Here is a 20,059-nt window from a genome sequence, read left to right on the forward strand (position 1 = left end):
CACGGTATAATTCTGCCAGGCAGGCATAGGCTACTTTGTAGTTAACATTTACTTGCGAAGGTTTTGGGGGAAAGCCATTCCTTCCCTACCAGAAGAAGGTTATCATTAGCATCATCGCTAACGGCTACACAAAGTGTAGACATACGCGCGCACCGCACACATGCACACAGACAGGGGCATTCCTGTGCCCTTTCAGAAAGTTCATGGAAATACCAATCACTGATGCATTTTGTTCATGTCTTATGATTGGCTTGGGCAAATGAATGCGTTTTCTAACAAGTTGAATAGATTTAGTTGATTTCCTACTAAGTTCAATAAATGTTTGAATATTGTTGAATTTGGGTTTAATGTCTGGATTCCGTGATTCGGTCCGCAACGCCTATTTTATAGGGCCCTAGTCCATGAACTTGTCATAAGTCAACATAGGATATGCCCTCTTCCCCCCATTTTACATTTTACATTTTAGTCATTTAGCAGACGCTCTTATCCAGAGCGACTTACAGGAGCAATTAGGGTTAGGTGCCTTGCTCAAGGGCACATTTACGTCATTTAGCAGACGCTCTTATCCAGAGCGACGCACCAATTGGTGCGTTCACCCTATAGCCAGTAGGATAACCACTTTACAATTTGGGGGGGGGGTAGAAGGATTACTTTATCCTATCCCAGGTATTCCTTAAAGAGGTGGGGTTTCAAATGCCTCCGGAAGGTGGTGAGTGACTCCGCTGTCCTGGCATCGTGAGGGAGCTTGTTCCACCATTGGGGTGCCAGAGCAGCGAACAGTTTTGACTGGGCTGAGCGGGAACTATGCTTCCGCAGAGGAAGGGGAGCCAGCAGGCCAGAGGTGGATGAACGCAATGCCCTCGTTTGGGTGTAGGGACTGATCAGAGCCCGAAGGTACAGAGGTGCCGTTCCCCTCACTGCTCCATAGGCAAGCACCATGGTCTTGTAGCGGATGCGAGCTTCAACTGGAAGCCAGTGGAGTGTGCGGAGGAGGGGGGTGACGTGAGAGAACTTGGGAAGGTTGAACACCAGACGGGCTGCGGCATTCTGGATGAGTTGTAGGGGTTTAATGGCACAGGCAGGGAGGCCAGCCAACAGCGAGTTGCAGTAGTCCAGACGGGAGATGACAAGTGCCTGGATTAGGACCTGTGCCGCTTCCTGTGTAAGGCAGGGTCGTACTCTCCGAATGTTGTAGAGCATGAACCTGCAGGAGCGGGTCACCGCCTTGATGTTGGCGGAGAACGACAGGGTGTTGTCCAGGGTCACGCCTAGGCTCTTCGCACTCTGGGAGGAGGACACAGCGGAGTTGTCAACCGTGATGGCGAGATCATGGAACGGGCAGTCCTTCCCCGGGAGGAAGAGCAGCTCCGTCTTGCCAGGGTTCAGCTTGAGGTGGTGATCCGTCATCCATACTGATATGTCTGCCAGACATGCAGAGATGCGATTCGCCACCTGGTTATCAGAAGGGGGAAAGGAGAAGATTAGTTGTGTATCGTCAGCGTAGCAATGATAGGAGAGGCCATGTGAGGATATGACAGAGCCAAGTGACTTGGTGTATAGGGAGAAAAGGAGAGGGCCTAGAACTGAGCCCTGGGGGACACCAGTGGTGAGAGCACGTGGTGCGGAGACAGCTTCTCGCCACGCCACTTGGTAGGAGCGACCGGTCAGGTAGGACGCAATCCAGGAGTGAGCCGCGCCGGAGATGCCCAGCTCGGAGAGGGTGGAGAGGAGGATCTGATGGTTCACAGTATCAAAGGCAGCAGACAGGTCTAGAAGGACAAGAGCAGAGGAGAGAGAGTTAGCTTTAGCAGTGCGGAGAGCCTCCGTGACACAGAGAAGAGCAGTCTCAGTTGAATGACCAGTCCTGAAACCTGACTGGTTTGGATCAAGAAGGTCATTCTGAGAGATAGCAAGAGAGTTGGCTAAAGACGGCACGCTCAATAGTTTTGGAAAGAAAAGAAAGAAGGGATACTGGTCTGTAGTTGTTGACATCAGTGGGATCGAGTGTTGGTTTCTTGAGAAGGGGAGCAACTCTCGCTCTCTTGAAGACGGAAGGGACATGGCCAGCGGTCAAGGATGAGTTGATCAGCAAGGTGAGGTAGGGGAGAAGGTCACCGGAGATGGTCTGGAGAAGAGAGGAGGGGATGGGGTCAAGCGGGCAGGTTGTTGGGCGGCCTGCAGTCACAAGTCGCAGGATTTTATCTGGAGAGAGAGGGGAGAAAGAAGTCAAAGCATAGGGTAGGGCAGTGTGAGTAGGACCAGCAGTGTCATTAGACTTAACAAACGAGGATCGAATGTCGTCAACCTTCTTTTCAAAGTGGTTGACGAAGTCATCCACAGAGAGAGAGGAGGGGGGGGGCGGGGGGGGAGGATTCAGGAGGGAGGAAAATGTGGCAAAGAGCTTCCTAGGGTTAGAGGCAGATGCTTGGAATTTAGAGTGGTAGAAAGTGGCCTTAGCAGCAGAAACAGATGAAGAAAATGTAGAGAGGAGGGAGTGAAAAGATGCCAGGTCGGCAGGGAGTTTAGTTTTCTTCCATTTCCGCTCCGCTGCCCGGAGCTCTGTTCTGTGAGCTCGCAATGAGTCATCAAGCCACGGAGCTGGAGGGGAGGACCGAGCCGGCCGGGAGGATAGGGGACACAGAGAGTCAAAGGATGCAGAAAGGGAGGAGAGGAGGGTTGAGGAGGCAGAATCAGGAGATTGGAGGGAGAAGGATTGAGCAGAGGGAAGAGATGATAGGATGGAAGAGGAGAGAGTAGTGGGAGAGAGAGAGCGAAGGTTGCGGCGGCGCATTACCATCTGTGTAGGGGCAGAGTGAGTAGTGTGGGAGGAGAGCGAGAGAGAAAAGGAAACAAAGTAGTGGTCGGAGACATGGAGGGGAGTTGCAGTGAGATTAGTAGAAGAGCAGCATCTAGTAAAGATGAGGTCAAGCGTATTGCCTGCCTTGTGAGTAGGGGGGGACGGTGAGAGGGTGAGGTCAAAAGAGGAGAGAAGTGGAAAGAAGGAGGCAGAGAGAAATGAGTCAAATGTGGACATAGGGAGGTTGAAATCCCCCAAAACTGTGAGGGGTGAGCCATCCTCAGGAAAGGAACTTATCAAGGCGTCAAGCTCATTGATGAACTCTCCAGTGGACCTTAGTGGATTGAAGCTGAGCTGGTCCTGGAGTGGTGATGTGGTTCAACTGGGTCTGTCTCTCCCCAGCTGCAGGTTTGGGTGTGACCACGATGGTGAACACACCCATGGTGTCTGGTCCGGATCGTACTGCTGCTAAGGTGTACACACCTGCGTCTGTAAGTTTAATGTCTTGGATGGTTAGTAGGATTTCATCACCTTTACATGCACCCCCTTTTGACCCCTGCACACCCCTTATCATTGAAAACCTAGCTGCTTTAGAAGCATCTCCTATTACATATGGATAGCCTCTACGCCATTCCCAGAAGGTGCCAACATTTGTAATCATAAAATCCCAATATGGACACCACTTTCCCCCACACAGATAAGTACTTCTCTTTAACACATGGGGATACATTTTGTTACAGTTTTCCTTCTGGTTCCAATTGCAACCAGTGTCCCCAATTCCACTAGCCCTATTCCTCCATGACCAGATCTTACATGGTTCTAGGGACATCACTTGAGATTCCCCTTCCTGTAAGGTAATGACTATATTATGATACTGACTGGATGTCACTGTTCCCCATAGGGCCAGCCCCGCTAGTAACCATACCATCCTCCCCGTCTGCAGCCAAGTCCTGTTGTACTTGATCTAGAGTTCTTCCTGGAACTATATCTTTGGCACAATGTGGTCTGTGGTACCACACGTCCTTCTTACTCGTGTTTACCCTCAGCGAGTGACTTGATACCTCTTTCACCTGAAAAGGCCCTTCCCACCTTGGCTCCGTCCACTTCCTGGAATGCACCTTCACTCTCACCCAATCTCCCACCAGGATGTCTCTGTTCTCGTCCGTGGTTTCAACAGCAGGAGTGCGCACTTCCACCACCTGTTTAGACAATCTTTCAACAAGAGAAATTAGTGCCTGCATGTAGTCTGTATATCTGATTTTTGCAATATCTAGCCTAGCCTCTTCTCATCCATTGTGGTCCATCAATGTGTGCAATCCCATGTGCATGGGCAGAGTCTGTGTAGATGTCCACATTCTTTCCTTCACTTAGTTGTAGAGCTCTCCTCAACGGCCTAAGTTCAGCTAACTGTGCTGAAGCTTCATTGGGACCAAGTTTCTCTGCTTCCATTACTTAATGTCCTCCTTCTGTGTCTTGTTTCACCACTGCATAGGCAGCAGTGTTTCCTTCCTTTGGGTCCTTTGACCTGTAGCAGCATCCATCAGTGAACAGGGTGATTTTGTTCCCCTCCAAGGGTGAGTTTTGCAGGTCCATTCGGACTTTAATCTGTTTGGCTGCTCTATCCTCACAGACATGTGGTTCTCCAAAACCCATACCATCGGTCATATTGGTTGCTGTTGTCACATATGTAATGTGCTTTGCAGTGATGGCCTTTGTTATGCTGGATTTTCTTTTACTGGACATTGTGAAAAGTTTGGAGCCTATAAAAGCGGTCACCCCATGATCTGTATTGATTTCAAGTGGATGTCTCATCACAATGTGGGCTGTTTTACCTATAGCTTTTGCAATGGCAGCCATGTGTCTGGCACAGTCAGTCTGTCCTGTTTCAATGTTGTCCAGTTTCGCGCTATAGTAGTGTAACACTCTTCTTTCCCCCTTTTGTTTCTGATACAGGATGGAATGTACATAACCATCCTGCTCCGAAACATCCAAACAGAATGGCGTGGTGTAATCGGGTAAGGACAGTGCTTCAGCCTGTGCCAGCATCTGTTTGAGTTGGATTAAAGCTGCCTCTGCTTCCGGAGTCCACTTAAGGACTGCTGTGAGGTTTCTGTTTCCTGCTTCTCTCAAGATTGCCCGCAGTGGTTCCACTTTAAGACAGTATTCTGGCACATGCGTTCTGCTATATCCAGTAAGGCCAAGAAATGACAAAAGGTGTTGTACAGTAGTAGGTTTGGGATGTTCCAAGATGGAGGTCCTCTGAGCCACAGACACAGCTTGTCCCTTCCCTGACAGCACTCTTCCCAGGAACTGGACACTTCTCCGACAGCACTGCACTTTCTCTTTCTTTACCTTGTATCCCTTTTTGGCCACCAACAGGAGAAGGGACTTGGTGGCCTGCAAACAAGACTCAGCAGTGGGTGCTGCCAACAGAAGATCATCAACGTATTGGAGTAGTGTCACCCCCTCAGGTAATGTTAGTTCTTCCAAGTGGCTCTTCAGGATAGCGTTGAAGATTCCCGGGGAATCACGGTAGCCTTGTGGAAGTCGGGAATACGTAAATTGCTGCCCTCTATAGGTAAATGCAAAAAGTGGTTGGGACTCTGGATGTAATGGGATGCAGAAAAATGCATTGGCGAGATCCACTACTGTAAACCAATCTTGGGTGGGTGAAATGTTCTGTAAGGCCAGATATGGGTCTGGTACAGGTCGAACATCTGGTACAGTTACTTCGTTGATTGGTCTGAAGTCCTGCACCATCCTCCATTTCCCAGTGTCACCTTTCTTTACTGGAAGGATGGGTGTATTCCACACAGAACAGGTTGGATATATAACCTGTCCTTTTTGGAGTCCTGATATCGTAGGCTCAATACCCCTCGTCTTCTCTTCACTGAGAGGGTATTGAGATTTGTGAACTGGGATAGTGAGTTCACTTCCTTCTCGAATGGAGACAACCACTGGTTCTACATCAACCAGCCCCACATCTTCAGCACTTGTTGTCCACAGTTCCTCTGGTAGTTGATTGAAAATGTTAGGAGTATCCGGATGATCAGTCATCTCCCTGCCATGGTAACGTGATCTCCTCACAACCTCTGGTTTTGACACATCATCCACATTGAGTTTAATTCTCCATACTTGATTTCCCTCAAGGAATGCGCTTTCCACTTTGTAACAAGAGGTTTTGTTCCACCGTAGGCAACTTGCTGCCTTTACCGCTGGTCCCAGAGATCTTGCCTCATATCCAAATCCCACGAGAAGGGTAACATGCGGCATAGAATCATTAGGAAGAGCAAACCATTTGTCTGTGAGTACCACGTCTCCATCCATGACCATGCAGCTGGTAGCCACTCCTTCTTTGAGTATGTACATATAATTGCTGGTCACAATCGGGCGCCTATCGTCCATTTCCTCCTCCCAGGCTTCATCCAAGTCCCTGGTATAGTTCATTGTCATGTGCGGAGGGTCCTCAGGTGGATAGTATGCATTTAAGGTCTGTATCCAGGCCTTCCATAGTTGGAACTCTCTGCATACTCGGGGAGCATCAGGGTCAGTATCCATGAGCTTCAGCCAGTAAACATATGCTTCCTCCTCATCTTCCTCGTTTAGGTGTGTTCCCACATATAGCATGTGAGGGGGGTCGGAGAGTTTTTTCATGATTACTGGCATGAGATCATCTATGGGCGTGATGGATGCATGTAAACCCTCCTGGTTACAATAGATACTACATCCCAGTTTGGAAAGCTGGTCCCTCCCCATGAGCCCCATTGAGCATTCCGGGTTGTATAGAAACTGATGGGTAACCTGTTGGTCATCCCATACAACCTCCAATGGAACTGTGTATGGCTTTCTCATTATAGCCCCAGAAACCCCAGAGAAAGCTTGTGTTTTGGTAGTGAGTTGATATGTTGCTTGTACAGAAGACCATGTACATCCTGTATCAATCAGCATATTATGTTGTCTTCCTCCAATCGAACATGTCACTATCGGCTCTGAACCTGGTGGGAAAGTGTAAATGTTGGTGGTGGGATCCTTATGGGTTTCTGGGCAGCTTCATTGGTAATTGTGTTCATCACCCAGCCATGACATGCTGGGCAGGAAGGCAGCGTTAGGCACTGCTGGGTCTTGTTTTCGGTTCTGCTGTTGTGGTGGTTGGTGCTGCTGGACTGGCATTCCTCCTCCTTGCCAGTTTCCCCATCCTTGTTGGTATCTCGGTGCTTGTCTTCTGGACTGTCCCATGTAACCCCTCCCTCTTTGTTGTCCCTGTCTTGGGAGATAACAGTGTCTTGCCAGGTGGCCATGCATCCCACAGTTAAAACACCCTTGGTCAGCGTATCTAGGGGTGTATCCCTGTTGTCGTGGTGGTATATAGGATTGCTGGTATGCGGGTGCACCATATCCAGGAGGACCAGAAGGTGCCATCATTTCCGTCATTGCCTGTATTACAGCAGTAACTGCAGCAGTAGTATCATTTCCGGGTGCAGGAGTGGTAGGATTAGATGTTGGGGTACTGGTTACCACCATTTGTTTTCCCGGCTTGTCCTCTGTCAGTTGCTTCTTCAGAACCTTTTTCTGAAGTTGTTTGAGTTCATCCTCTTCCTTTCGCTTACCCTCTCTCCATCGTTCCACATGGTGTTGTGCTATCTCGGTAAATTCCGGAATTGATTTTGCGGTGATTGCCACAACTTTTTCACATTCAGCTCGAGCCTGATCCGGGAGTCCCCCCAAGCAGTTTGTCAGGAAGAGGTGCTTCATGGTGTCTTTTCCTGGTTCTTCATTCCATGCTTGCCTCCAGAGGCACTTAGCCCTCTTCATGTATGCTGGTATGGTTTCATCGTCATTCAATATCAGAGTTCTCATCAGTTCGGGTCTGGCCTGGGTAGGATACTTCCTCCTTATGACATTCCATACGTCACTGCGGTGGGGGTCAAATCTTGTAGCCGACCACACTTGCCCTCTCAGTCCCCCAGAGGTCATTATCTCTCTGCATTCCTGGTCTCCCATACACCTGTTCATTACAGTAACCATATCACCTATGGTGAGTTCATCCGCTGCTGTGAGACTCTCAAAAGACTTCACCCATCTGTGTCCAGATTCATCAGGTTGGGGGAGACTGTCCACCAGTGTCTGTATGTCTCTGTGAGACCATGGCTTGTAAACTGAGACCCCCCCTGGGGTCTCCCTCAACGGGTACTGCCCCCCTTTGTGTCCTTCTCTGGACTGGGCCCTGGCTCGGGTATGGTATGCAGGTCCATCATTGTTGTCCCATATGTCTCCATCAAAAGCTCCACATATTAGTTTTTGTTGTTTCCCTCTTTCCTCCTCACTCTCTTCCCCATCTCTGAGGTCAATACAGTGTCCCCTTACTGGTGAGCGTTCACTTTCACTTCCGTTCTTGTTCGCTTTGAGCTCCATTTTTTACTTTTGCAATTGTGCTTCCTGGTGTCGTACTTCCTCTTTTATCATCTTCAACTCTTCCAGTCGTTCTTCATCTCTCTGTCTCTCAAGTCTCTCCCTCCTTTCCCCTTCTTCAGCATCCTTGTTTCGTTGCCACTCCCCCTGGGCTAGACCACCTCTTACGTTTCCTCCAGTTAGGCTCATTCTCTCTTCCTTCTCACTCTCACCGTCACCGTAAATACTCCCTCCTCCTTCTGTTCCGCATCTGTTCCCCGTCTCTCCCTCAATTCTACTCAGTTCAAACACTCCTTTTTCTAGCGCTCTTGCAGCTTTTAGAAGTACATCCACTTCTCCCCTTCTGTCAGTCATATCGCTCTTTCTGACCCACACTCCTTCTTCCCCCTCATCTGTCCTTTGTTGATAGTGGACTTTTCCCGCTATATCCAGAACCGGAGCCATTGTTTTTGGGTGGTCTTCATATGGTGGTGGCGCTGTTGGTAAGGGTGGGTATAAACGGGTCCTTTCCTTTTGTCCTGTTTTCTCCGCACACAGTTTCTTCAATTTTCCAAGCATTGCTAGGCCAATCCTCTCCTTTAGCTTTGCTTTCTCCATTGCGTCTTTAATTTTGCCACTGCGGGGCTCTCCTTCACTTTTCCATTCGCCTTCTGCTTTCTGGGTTTTCCGTTTCAACGTCTCCAGTATTCTCCCTGGTTCGCCTTCTACAGGCACTCCATCGGGGGACAGTATACAACCATCGTCTATCCATTCTCTATAAAGTTTTTCTCCTCGCCTGCTCCATTCTTTTCCATCTTTTCCTCCGTTTGTTTCAAGTGTGGATTTTAGAGCCTTCAATATTCTTTCCGCTTCTCCGCTGGTAGTCATGTTTTTTTCGTTTTAATTTGTAATATTCGTCCGCTATTTAGTTATTTAAAGTACATCTATCTATTATTCCCACCTAATTAGTTAAACTCGGCGCCAGGTTATTTCAACCTTAATTGTTTGAAAGCAGTATTCTTACAGTGCCACACATCAAATGGTAAATTGAAGGAATAAACCCAATTGTTTCAATTATTTAACCAATGTGGCGATACATCAAATTAAACGCCACACATCAATTGGTAAATTGAACGAATAAACCCAAGTTTTTCAATAATTTAACCAATGTGGTGATACATCAAATTAAACGCCACACATCAATTGGTAAATTGAACGAATAAACCCAAGTTTTTCAATTATTTAACCAATGGTTGATACATCAAATTAAACGCCACACCAAATCACTTCAATTTACTTATTTAAAAGCAGTATTACGCTATGTCAAACATCAAATGTTATATTTCAAATATATCAGTTCAAACGTTTTAGTTCAGTCACACTCATTCATCACTTTTCATTTCATGTTTTCGATTGTTACTGACGGGTTATATGGTTTGAGTAAACACAAATCCAACATTTATTCCCAAATTATACCGTTTGGACAGCCACAAACGTCTTTTGATTCCCAATTTGTTTTCTATCAAGGTATACAGGTTTATCATTCACACTTTCATGCATACGACAACACTCGCACTGTCTAACTTTTATAGTACCTCCTATGGGTGTCTTTTGTTAACGTTTGCACACTTTAAACTTTATTTCCTAATTGTAATTCTCATCATTTACTGTTTTAAAATATTCTTTGTATTCACAGTCAAAAATGGTACACAGTTAAACGTAGTATACAGTTATCACACAGCAAAAATAGTACACAGTTATCGCACTCACTCACAATACACAGTCATAATCCTATCATACAGTCAAATATGTCACACAGTCATAAATGACACACTTATATTCCACACACAATCTATTTGGGCACACAGCCGCGTCTATTTTATTCAAAACACTGTGCTGAACCTAGCCGCAACCCTTAGTTACGGACCTTGCCAGTCACCAGTATTATCAAAAATTTCCCGAACCTAGCCGTATCTCAGTTACGGACCTTGCCGGTATAATTCTTCGAACCTTAGTCGTACTGTCGTAGTTACGAACCTTGCCGATAGCAATTATTTAAACCAATTATTCCCTATATCTTCCGAACCTTAGCCGTATTGTCGCAATTACGGACCTTGCCGGTAGATGTCAGTATTGTCTCCTGAACCTAGCCGTATCTCACGGACCTTGCCGGTAGAACCAATACTCTCTGGTACCATGGTTTAAACATCACATTTACTAAAGGCTTGCATGTCACAATATTGTGCTTATCTACTCATAATAGTTTCATAATTGAGTTCACTTACATCAGACAGGTGTTTCACAAAATTAATTTGGATAAAGCCAATGTGCAGATCTTTAGTTATTTAACAATAGGTATCTGCTTACCTTTTTAGAAGCCCGGGCAGTTTGTGAAACACACGGTTCGATGAAAGAGGTGACCAAATGGGCCGGACAGTATCCAGCGAAGTCCCTTCTACCAGATCACGTCGGGGTCACCAATTGTCAAAGTCGCGTCAATTCAAATCTGGTATTAGGAACAAAAGAGGTCAACACGACTTCTAAGATATACTAGTTATTTTAATTAATGCAAAAAACTTCAATGGTAAATATGATGTTTCGTATATACGGACTCTTTGAAATACCTCGCAGGGCACTTCAGAGAACTAAAACATTGTTTCAGATCCAATACTCAAATACTCTGACAGAGAAAGTTTCCCACTTCTCTGCTGGCCAATTAGAGTAAAGGAATGAGTGTGGTTTTAACTTTACTCAGCCAATCCGTTGGTTCAGGTGTTGGTCCCATCTCCTCGGCGCCATTTGTTGCACACTTCAGCCAGGCACAAGTTTATCATAACAACCTGTCATAGTGAGAAGAGCCAGCTCCCTTAGACCTCATTCCTACGTCCAAGGAAGGTTCACAGATCACAAAGAACCAGCATAGTCTAGCATTTGGAGAAACAATCCTTATCTCATTTTACCCCCTAAAACAGCTCTTCACATCAATCACAGCCTGCCAGGTGTCACAACCTACATTAGCCCAGTCAAGAATGCATTCTTTCTAAGTTAGTCATCCCATCAATTTAGGAGAATAATAAATCCCCAATAAACGCCAGGGTTGTAGGTTCGATTCCCACGGGGGGTATGAAAAAAAAAAAAGTAACGTATGCACTAACTGTAAGTCGCTCTGGATAAGAGCGTCTGCTAAATTACTTAAACATGTTAAATGTAGAGGGCCCCGTAAACAGTTCCACAAACGTCAGCATGAGTGCTCTGACTGTGGAAGCACTAATCACTGGACCAAAGCTCACTGTCAGATGCACCAGCTGTGCGTCAAGTGCTTTTCTCCGGGCCACATGAGCTTTGACTGTAGTGAGGCTGGGCAGCGACAGAACCCTGGATGTGGACAGACTGGCAGGTCTCAGGAAAACTAGAAAGCCTCCGTTCTGAGGAGGGCAATGTGGGGCATTCTTATTTTTCCTCCACTGATGATGATATCCAATCTGTTTATTCTTACTTTTGTGAGTCAGTACCCAAGAACAACACAGTCATTTTTCAGAACACAATGAGAATTACTCAGAATGACAGTTTGTTTTACACCACTGTGCTAGTACAGGATAAAGTTGAGCTGAAGGGGATGTTAGATAGTGGGTCCATGGCTACTACTCTGCGCGCAGATATTGTACCTCGGTTGAGGGAGGCAGGAGTGGTAGAGGGGAACTTTCTAGCTCCTTCAGACATCATCCTGGTGGGTTGTGGTGGGAACAAACTAGCCCAGTGGGCATGTGACTTAAAAATTCAACTTTATGGCTTCTGTTATGTAGTCCCAGTGCTTATTGTTGATGGGCAGGTTGATTAACTCATTGTGGGAACTAATGTGTTGAAGTCTCTGATTAGACAGTGATTTTCTATGTGCTCACGCAGGTGCCCGAGAGCTGTGGCTGCACCAAGGGCTAAGCTATTGTGTGTTGTCTCTTCGTGTACAGGTATGTCATTTATTTTGTCAGAATTATGTTGTATATCATTTTACTTGTATTGTATAGTGTGTTGTTAGGCACTGAATGTGTCCCCTGTCGGTCTGTCCCCCTGTCGGTCTGTCACCTGTTTTTCTGTCTGTGTCCCAGGAGCCAGAGTAAATGCCAAAGACAACAAGTGGCTCACTCCTCTGCACCGGGCCGTGGCTTCCTGCAGTGAGGTACGTGTACTGATACTGTCAGCCCTCACACACACTCCTGTGCATATGTGTTTGACTGTTAAGTGTGTTGTGATTTTTAAATGCACTTTAAACAAAGTTGAACATGATTTGAACTGTGTTCCTGTAGGAGGCTGTCCAGGTGTTATTGAAACACTCTACTGACGTGAACGCCAGGGACAAGAACTGGCAAACGCCGCTCCACATCGCTGCGGCCAATAAGGCAGTCCGCTGTGCCGAGGCCCTGGTCCCTCTCCTCAGCAACGTGAACGTGTCAGACCGGGCCGGGCGCACGGCGCTGCACCATGCAGCCTTCAGTGGACACCAGGAGGTTAGCAATTAGCATGGACATGATTACACACTGTAGTCTACACTTTATACCTGTCCTATCCCCACGTTGAGCTTACTGTGCATCCGATTACTTATATTGGTTGAATGTAGGGCTGTGACGGTAATTGGATAACCGTGACATTGACGGTTTTGGATGAAGAACGCCATGAAAATAAAATAACCGTCAAAACCAAGTATGATTTTCTCTCCATAAAATGTTTTATCACCTTTTATTTTAATGTAGATATACTTTATCCATAGCGGGAGTGTTAACTCTTGATTATATGGTATTGTTTTGCTGACTTAGTTGGAGGAGATATAGACAGTTTAATAGATGGACTATCTTTTGATGCACCGCAATCACCAAATCTGCTCTATGTGCGAATAGGAGAGAATCTTTGAAGGTCAATTCAGGTTAATTGAAGAGGGGGGGTAAGGTGAAAAGTGGGGACCGGGGGTAACTATAGTACCTCTAGATCTATAGCCTACAGGCTGGGGGTGGGTGGGTAGCCTCTGACCTCTGACCTTCACCTCTGACCTTTTTCATTGTTACAGTAGATCAGAGGAGTGAGGTGAAAAAGATGGCTCTCATTGCAAAAAAAAACCCATAACAACCTGTTTGGGCACATTTCAGTTTCACACCTAACGACGATGGAGAACCAGATGACTTGGCCAGCCTGTTTGCAGAATATGCGCCAAACCCATAGGCTACCTACTAAGAATTCCAGCACCACAAACGGGACACCGATAAGTGGCGAGCACTGCCAGACACTGGAACTCGTTATTTAGTCATAGGAATGGTGCCTTTACGAACGGTGGAGAAACCCGCCTTCAAATAAATGCTCTGGAAATTTGACAGACTATACGAGTTACCGGGGAGAAAGTATTTGTCTCAAACAGCGGTCCCTACCTTGTTCAACAAGGTGAAGGGGGAGGTTCAGACAGAGCTAAAGGACGTAGATTTGTTTATTTTTGCACTGAATACGGACATGTGGTCAAGTGTAAATATGACTCCTTACATGAACCTAACAGTGCACTATCTGACGAAAGACTGGACACTGAAATCCAACTGTTTGGAAACAACCTACATTCCGGAATACCACACAGCCGACAAACTCTCCGAAGCCCTGCGTTCGGAATTCCTTGACTGGGCCCTTGATGAAAATCTAATGTCCTGTATCGCCACAGACAACAGGGCCAACATTGTGGCTGAAGTGAGGCAACTGAACTGGCCTTGGCTAAATTGCTTTGGCCACAATCTCCATCTCGCTGTCACCATCAATGTGAAGCTAGAGCACAGGCCGTGTTCTAGGCCTATGTAGAACTCTGGTGGGCACTTTTTAGCAGAGCTGGCGATTTAACAGGGGGACCTAGTAAGGCCCAGACCGAGCTGAACCTCCCAATTCACAACCTCATTCTTGTGAGAAATTAAGTTTTAATAACTAAGCTGTAATAACCATTTATAGGCTATTCAATATTAAAAGAATAAGCTATGCAAAATGATTGTTCATGAATAATTGTAATTCAGATGCCCGAGCAAATAAACAAACAAAATAGGCTAGTTTCCTTGAATCACTTAATGTTGCATTACCATAGGCCCATTGTTTTATTTAGCCAATCATACTCTAATTAAACCACTGATTATAATGAGTTAATAATGAGAATATAGAACATATTCTGGGAATCCTACATGTTACGTGTGTATACTATACCAGAAAGCATGATCATTAGCTTCTTCTGGATTGTTTTAAATCGCGTAGCCTGTCGGAAGGCAGCGGGTGCGGCGAATAGGCTTCCAAATAGATGACTGTTGAGTTGTGAATGTCAGTGAAAGAGAGGCTCAACCAGGCATATCGCAATTTTTCAAAATACAATGGAGGGAAAACAGTTTGGAAAGCAATTGGCTTATTGCTTCAAAGAGAAGAAGATGAAAATACTAATGTCTTTTTAATGATCAAAATCCTCAACTTAATTGAGGGAACAGTATCATTGGCATCGGCTATATCCCTGGTGAGTGTGCATATTCACTGTCTTTATCACTGGGTCAGTGCCACTTGAAAGTCGTGTTGAAAAATATTCTGCTAATCTCTCTAGTCATATAAAGTGTAGTAGAATTGCGTGATTTTAAAATAATAAAAGGCCACATTTTTCCAGTGAAAAGAAACCTACTCCACCACCCGCTGCATTGAACAGCCTGTGATTGAGTTATATTATTAGCCTAAATTATGACTATCCAATTTACTAATCACATTAGGAATAGTCAGCTATTTTACATAAGTTCCGAGCTGGTCATGGGTGCACTTCAGCCACGCTCAAGGTCCTAAACGATATTATAACCGCGATTGATAATAGACAGTACTGTGCAGCCGTCTTCATCGACCTGGCCAAGGCTTTCGACTCTGTCAACCACCGCATTCTTATTGGCAGACTAAATAGCCTTGGTTTCTCAAATGACTGCCTCGCCTGGTTCACCAACTACTTCTCAGATAGAGTTCAGTGTGTCAAATCGGAGGGCCTGTTGTCTGGACCTATGGCAGTCTCTATGGGGGTGCCACAGGGTTCAATTCTTGGGCCGACACTTTTCTCCTTGTATATCAATGATGTCGCTCTTGCTGCTGGTGACTCTCAGATCCACCTCTACGCAGACGACACCATTTTGTATACATCTGGCCCTTCATTGGACACTGTGTTAACAAACCTCCAAACGAGCTTCAATGCCATACAACACTCCTTCAGTAGCCTCCAACTGCTCTTAAACACTAGTAAAACTAAATGTATGCTTTTCAATCGAACGCTGCTGGCAGCCGCCCACCCGACTAGAATCACCACTCTCGACGGGTCTGACCTAGAGTATGTGGACAACTACAAATACCTAGGTGTCTGGTTAGACTGTAAACTCTCCTTCCAGACTCACATAAAGAATCTCCAATCCAAAGTTAAATCTAGAATCGGCTTCCTATTTCGCAACAAAGCCTCCTTCACTCATGCTGCCAAACATGCCCTCGTAAAACGGACTATCCTACCGATCCTTGACTTCGGCGATGTCATTTACAAAATAGCCTCCAACACTCTACTCAGCAAACTGGATGTAGTCTATCACAGTGCCATCCGTTTTGTCTCCAAAGCCCCATACACTACCCACCACTGTGACCTGTACGCTCTTGTTGGCTGGTCCTCACTACATGTTTGTCGTCAAACCCACTGGCTCCAGGCCATCTATAAATCACTGCTAGGCAGATCCCTGCCTTATCTTAGCTCATTGGTCACCATAGCAGCACCCACCCGTAGTCTGCGCTCCAGCAGGTATATCTCACTGGTCATTCCCAAAGCCAACACCTCCTTTGGCCGCCATTCCTTCCAGTTCTCTGCTGCCAATGACTGGAACGAATTGCAAAAATCTCTGAAGCTGGAGACTCTTATCTCCCTCACTAACTTTAAGCATCAGTTGTCAGAGCACCTTACCGATCACTGCACCTGTACACAGCCCATCTGAAATTAGGCCACCCAACTACCTCATCCCTATATTGTTATTTATTTTGCTCTTTTGCACCCCGGTATCTCTATTTGCACATAATCTCTTGCACATCTAGCATTCCAGTGTTAATACTATTGTAATTATTTTGCACTATAGCCTATTTATTGCCTTACCTCCATAACTTGCTACATTTGCACACACTGTATATATATTTTCTGTTGTATTTTTGACTTTATGTTTTTTTACCCCATATGTAACTCTGTGTTGTTTTTATCGCACTGCTTTGCTTTATCTTGGCCAGGTCGCAGTTGTAAATGAGAACTTGTTCTCAACTGGCTTACCTGGTTAAATAAAGGTGAAAACAAAAAACAAAACAAAAATATGTTTGCAAATGTGATGATGCATGGAATGCTTGATATTTTTCATGGAGAAAATTAGCTTCCCCAAAATTGAGAGCAAGACTGGCCTAAACGCGCTAATGTTTTCCTTTGCTAATGTCCGTCCCGCCCCCCTGTCAGCTGTCAGTTTTGTCGATGACCACGTACATAAGACACGCCAATCACCGACACCTGAAGTTCCATGACCATCACAGCCCTAGTTGTATGCTTGAGTTTGTTCAGAGGAGGCTTTGAATAAAATCCGATCTGAGTGTGAAATGCCTTACTGAGGGTAAATGGAAGCTCCTCTTGTGCCCGGCTCAGCCTTATACGGTTTAAGGTACTTTACCGTATCCATTTCAGTAAGGCCAGATTGTCCAAATTCTACCCAAATATTGATGGTACATGTGACAGGTGTAAAAGCTCCTTGGTGGACTTGACCCACATGTTCTGGTCCTGTCCCCGTCTGGCAGATTATTTGTCCACTATTTAAAACCCTTTCTGAAGCATTTGATATAAAGTTGCAGCCTAGTGCAGAAATTGCTATTTTTGGAGTACCAAACAACAATCCTTCTCTGACCAATAGACAGCTAGATGCCATTGCCTTTGCCTCCCTGTTAGCCCGCAGAAGGATTTTATTGGATTGGAAATCTATCAATCCTCCCTTAGCCTCTCTTTGGCTCGAAGATCTGAAGCTGTTCCTAAAATGAGAAAAAATGAAGTTACCATTCGAGGGTCAACCAACTCATTTTATTCCTCCTGGGACCCGATGATATCCTATTTTGAACAGCTCCAAACACTTCCTCCAAATTTGTACTCTTGGCCCCACCTTGAGATTACTGCTATATAGGCCTATAAAATCACTTAATCACCTGAAATTGTTAGGCTATTACATTTTTGCTTGAAGTAACGTTGTTGTATACTTTTGTTTTGTTTTCTGACATGTAAGTCAATTACTTTCCCTTTCTTTTTAAATGTGTTTGGAGGCATTCTGGGGAGAGGGGGAGGTCAAAGGGGGACTAAAAGGGGAGAAATGTACCATGTCTTTACATGTTATCTTTCATTCATTGTGAATACAAAATATATTTTTTAAAGGGGAGGCTTTGAAGCCAGATTTAGCGGATTTTGCTGTTTAGTTTTCCTCAACCTGTGTTTTGTTTCGCTCTCCTCTCCCTGTTAGATGGTGAGGCTGCTTCTCTCCAGAGGAGCCAACATTAATGCCTTTGACAAGAAGGATCGCCGAGCAATCCACTGGGCTGCTTACATGGGTGATGAGTTTACCACATCATTTACATTCTGACTAATGTCCTTTATACCAATGAATGAATGAATGAATGGACTGTGTGTTAGTCTCACAGCTCAGCTGTATGAGCCACGTCTAGTGTGTTATTATGTCAGAATCATGTACTTAGTAGGTTGATTAGATGTTTTCAGTTGTACTAACATGATGTAGGTGTTGCTTATGGTGCTGTGTACCACTGTAAACTAATCTATCTCTCCCTCTCTCTGCCTATCTCTCTGTGTTTGTATCTCTGTTTCTCTCTTAACCCCCTTACTATCTCCCTCCCCTTCTCTCTCTCTCTCTCTCTCTCTCTCTCTCTCTCTCTCTCTCTCTCTCTCTCTCTCTCTCTCTCTCTCTCTCTCTCTCTCTCTCTCTCTCTCTCTCTCTCTCTCTATTTATCCCTCCCCCTCTCTCTCTACCATAGGGCACATTGAGGTGGTGAAACTTCTGGCCTCTCATGGATCAGAGGTGTCCTGTAAAGACAAGAAGGCCTACACCCCTCTCCACTCTGCAGCCTCCAGTGGAATGATCAGTGTGGTCAAGTACCTCCTGGACCTTGGAGTGGATGTGAGTCAACACGCATTCAAATGTGTAGTCACTGTTCAATTACAACTCAATGAAAATACAGAGCTCTAGTGGGTTGGCGAATGATTTCCTTTCAAGTAATGAAGAGATGGAGGTTGGAGCCAGTGTTTTGGACCAGGGGGTTTTCAGAACCAAGTAATGAAGAGATGAAGGTTGGAGCCAGTGTTTTGGGCCAGGGGGTTTTCAGAACCAAGTGACCTGATCAGGAATGTATTGTTTTGTTCCCCCCCCCCCCCTCTCTCTCTCCACTCTTTTCCCTCCCTTGCTCCCTCCAGATAAATGAGCCCAATGGTTACGGTAACACCCCCCTCCACGTGGCATGCTACAACGGGCAGGACGTGGTGGTGAATGAGCTGATCGAGTGCGGCGCCAACGTGAACCAGGTGAACGAGAAGGGTTTCGCCCCACTCCACTTCACGGCCGCCTTGCGCCATGGGGCGCTCTGCTTGGAGCTGCTGGTGGGCAACGGGGCCCTCGTCAACATCAAGGTGAGGAGACCGGATGACCAACACTGTGTCTGAACTAAATAACACCCTATTCCCTATGTAGTGCACTACTTTTGACCAGGGGCCCATAGAGCAAGGAGCCGTGGTGGCACTGCCTGTGTCCCAAATGGCACCCTGTTCCCTTTATAAGTACACTACTTTGGTTCAAAAAGTAGTTCACTATGAAGAGAATAGGGTGCCATTTGGGACGCACACACTGACGCAGCACATGGCTTAGTATTTGGCCCTGGTCTACATTCAAATACCAATGGAATAGGCCTAACAATGCAAACTAAATGCAATCAAGCGCTCCTCCAATACGTGTTTGATTTTGCCTGTGGTCAGCAGCACAGACTGCCGTGTGAACCATCTTTGTCTTTCTATCTGCAGAGTAAAGATGGAAAGACCCCCCTCCACATGACGGCCATCCACGGACGCTTCTCCAGATCTCAAGCCATCATCCAGAATGGTGAGTCGCTGTGAATGCTCTCAACTGAATATATATGAACCAGTAGGCTCTTCAGCATTGTCTTTAGTCTTCAAACCATGATTCACTGGCACAGAGCAATGTTACTTGCAATGTGGTTGAACATAATGCTTCATGATGCCTCTTGGGTCAAGTGGTTGACGTGTGTGTGTGTGTGTGTGTGTTCTGTAGGTGCTGAGATCGACTGTGAAGATAAGAATGGAAACACACCCCTGCACATCTCTGCTCGCTACGGCCACGAGTTACTCATCAATACACTCATCACGAACGGAGCTGACACAGCCAAGTGAGAACACACACAGTTTCCAGCAATAATGCAACATGCATCTGCAATTCTGTCATTGACCGAATAGCCGCTTGGAGACTATGCTCAACACATTGTGGTGTGTGGGGGGTTGATAGACAGGGCATTGCAGCATGCTGATGTGTTGATCTGCTGTGGGGTTTAATGAGGACTGTGATGTGGTGCTGTTTCCAATCTTAGCTGAATGAACTGTAAGTCGCTCTGGATAAGAGTGTCTGCTTAAAGTCTAAAATGTAAAAATGTGTTGCAGGCGAGGCGTCCATGGGATGTTCCCCCTCCACCTGGCTGCTCTCAGTGGGTTCTCTGACTGCTGTCGGAAGCTCCTCTCATCAGGCTTTGATATAGACACCCCTGACGACTTTGGAAGGACCTGTTTAC

At 46.0% G+C, this 20,059-nt stretch overlaps 1 protein-coding gene across 1 annotated transcript; it reads left to right on the top strand.

The window, feature by feature from the left end:
* Positions 1–3,222: 3,222 nt before the first annotated feature.
* On the top strand, positions 3,223–19,667 carry LOC311116421 (uncharacterized protein; the record flags this gene model as incomplete). The annotated part of the gene is made up of 10 exons (XM_084191510.1): positions 3,223–3,288; positions 4,751–4,812; positions 12,089–12,150; positions 12,289–12,359; positions 12,487–12,687; positions 17,719–17,806; positions 18,245–18,387; positions 18,681–18,893; positions 19,281–19,359; positions 19,549–19,667. 10 exons carry the CDS (start codon positions 3,223–3,225, stop codon positions 19,665–19,667), a joined length of 1,104 nt encoding a protein of 367 aa, XP_084047636.1.
* Between the last annotated feature and the right edge of the window lie 392 nt (positions 19,668–20,059).

The sequence above is a fragment of the Coregonus lavaretus genome (assembly GCF_964263955.1).
Source record: "Coregonus lavaretus genome assembly, contig: HAP1_SCAFFOLD_368, whole genome shotgun sequence".
Classification (NCBI taxonomy): Eukaryota; Metazoa; Chordata; class Actinopteri; order Salmoniformes; family Salmonidae; genus Coregonus; species Coregonus lavaretus.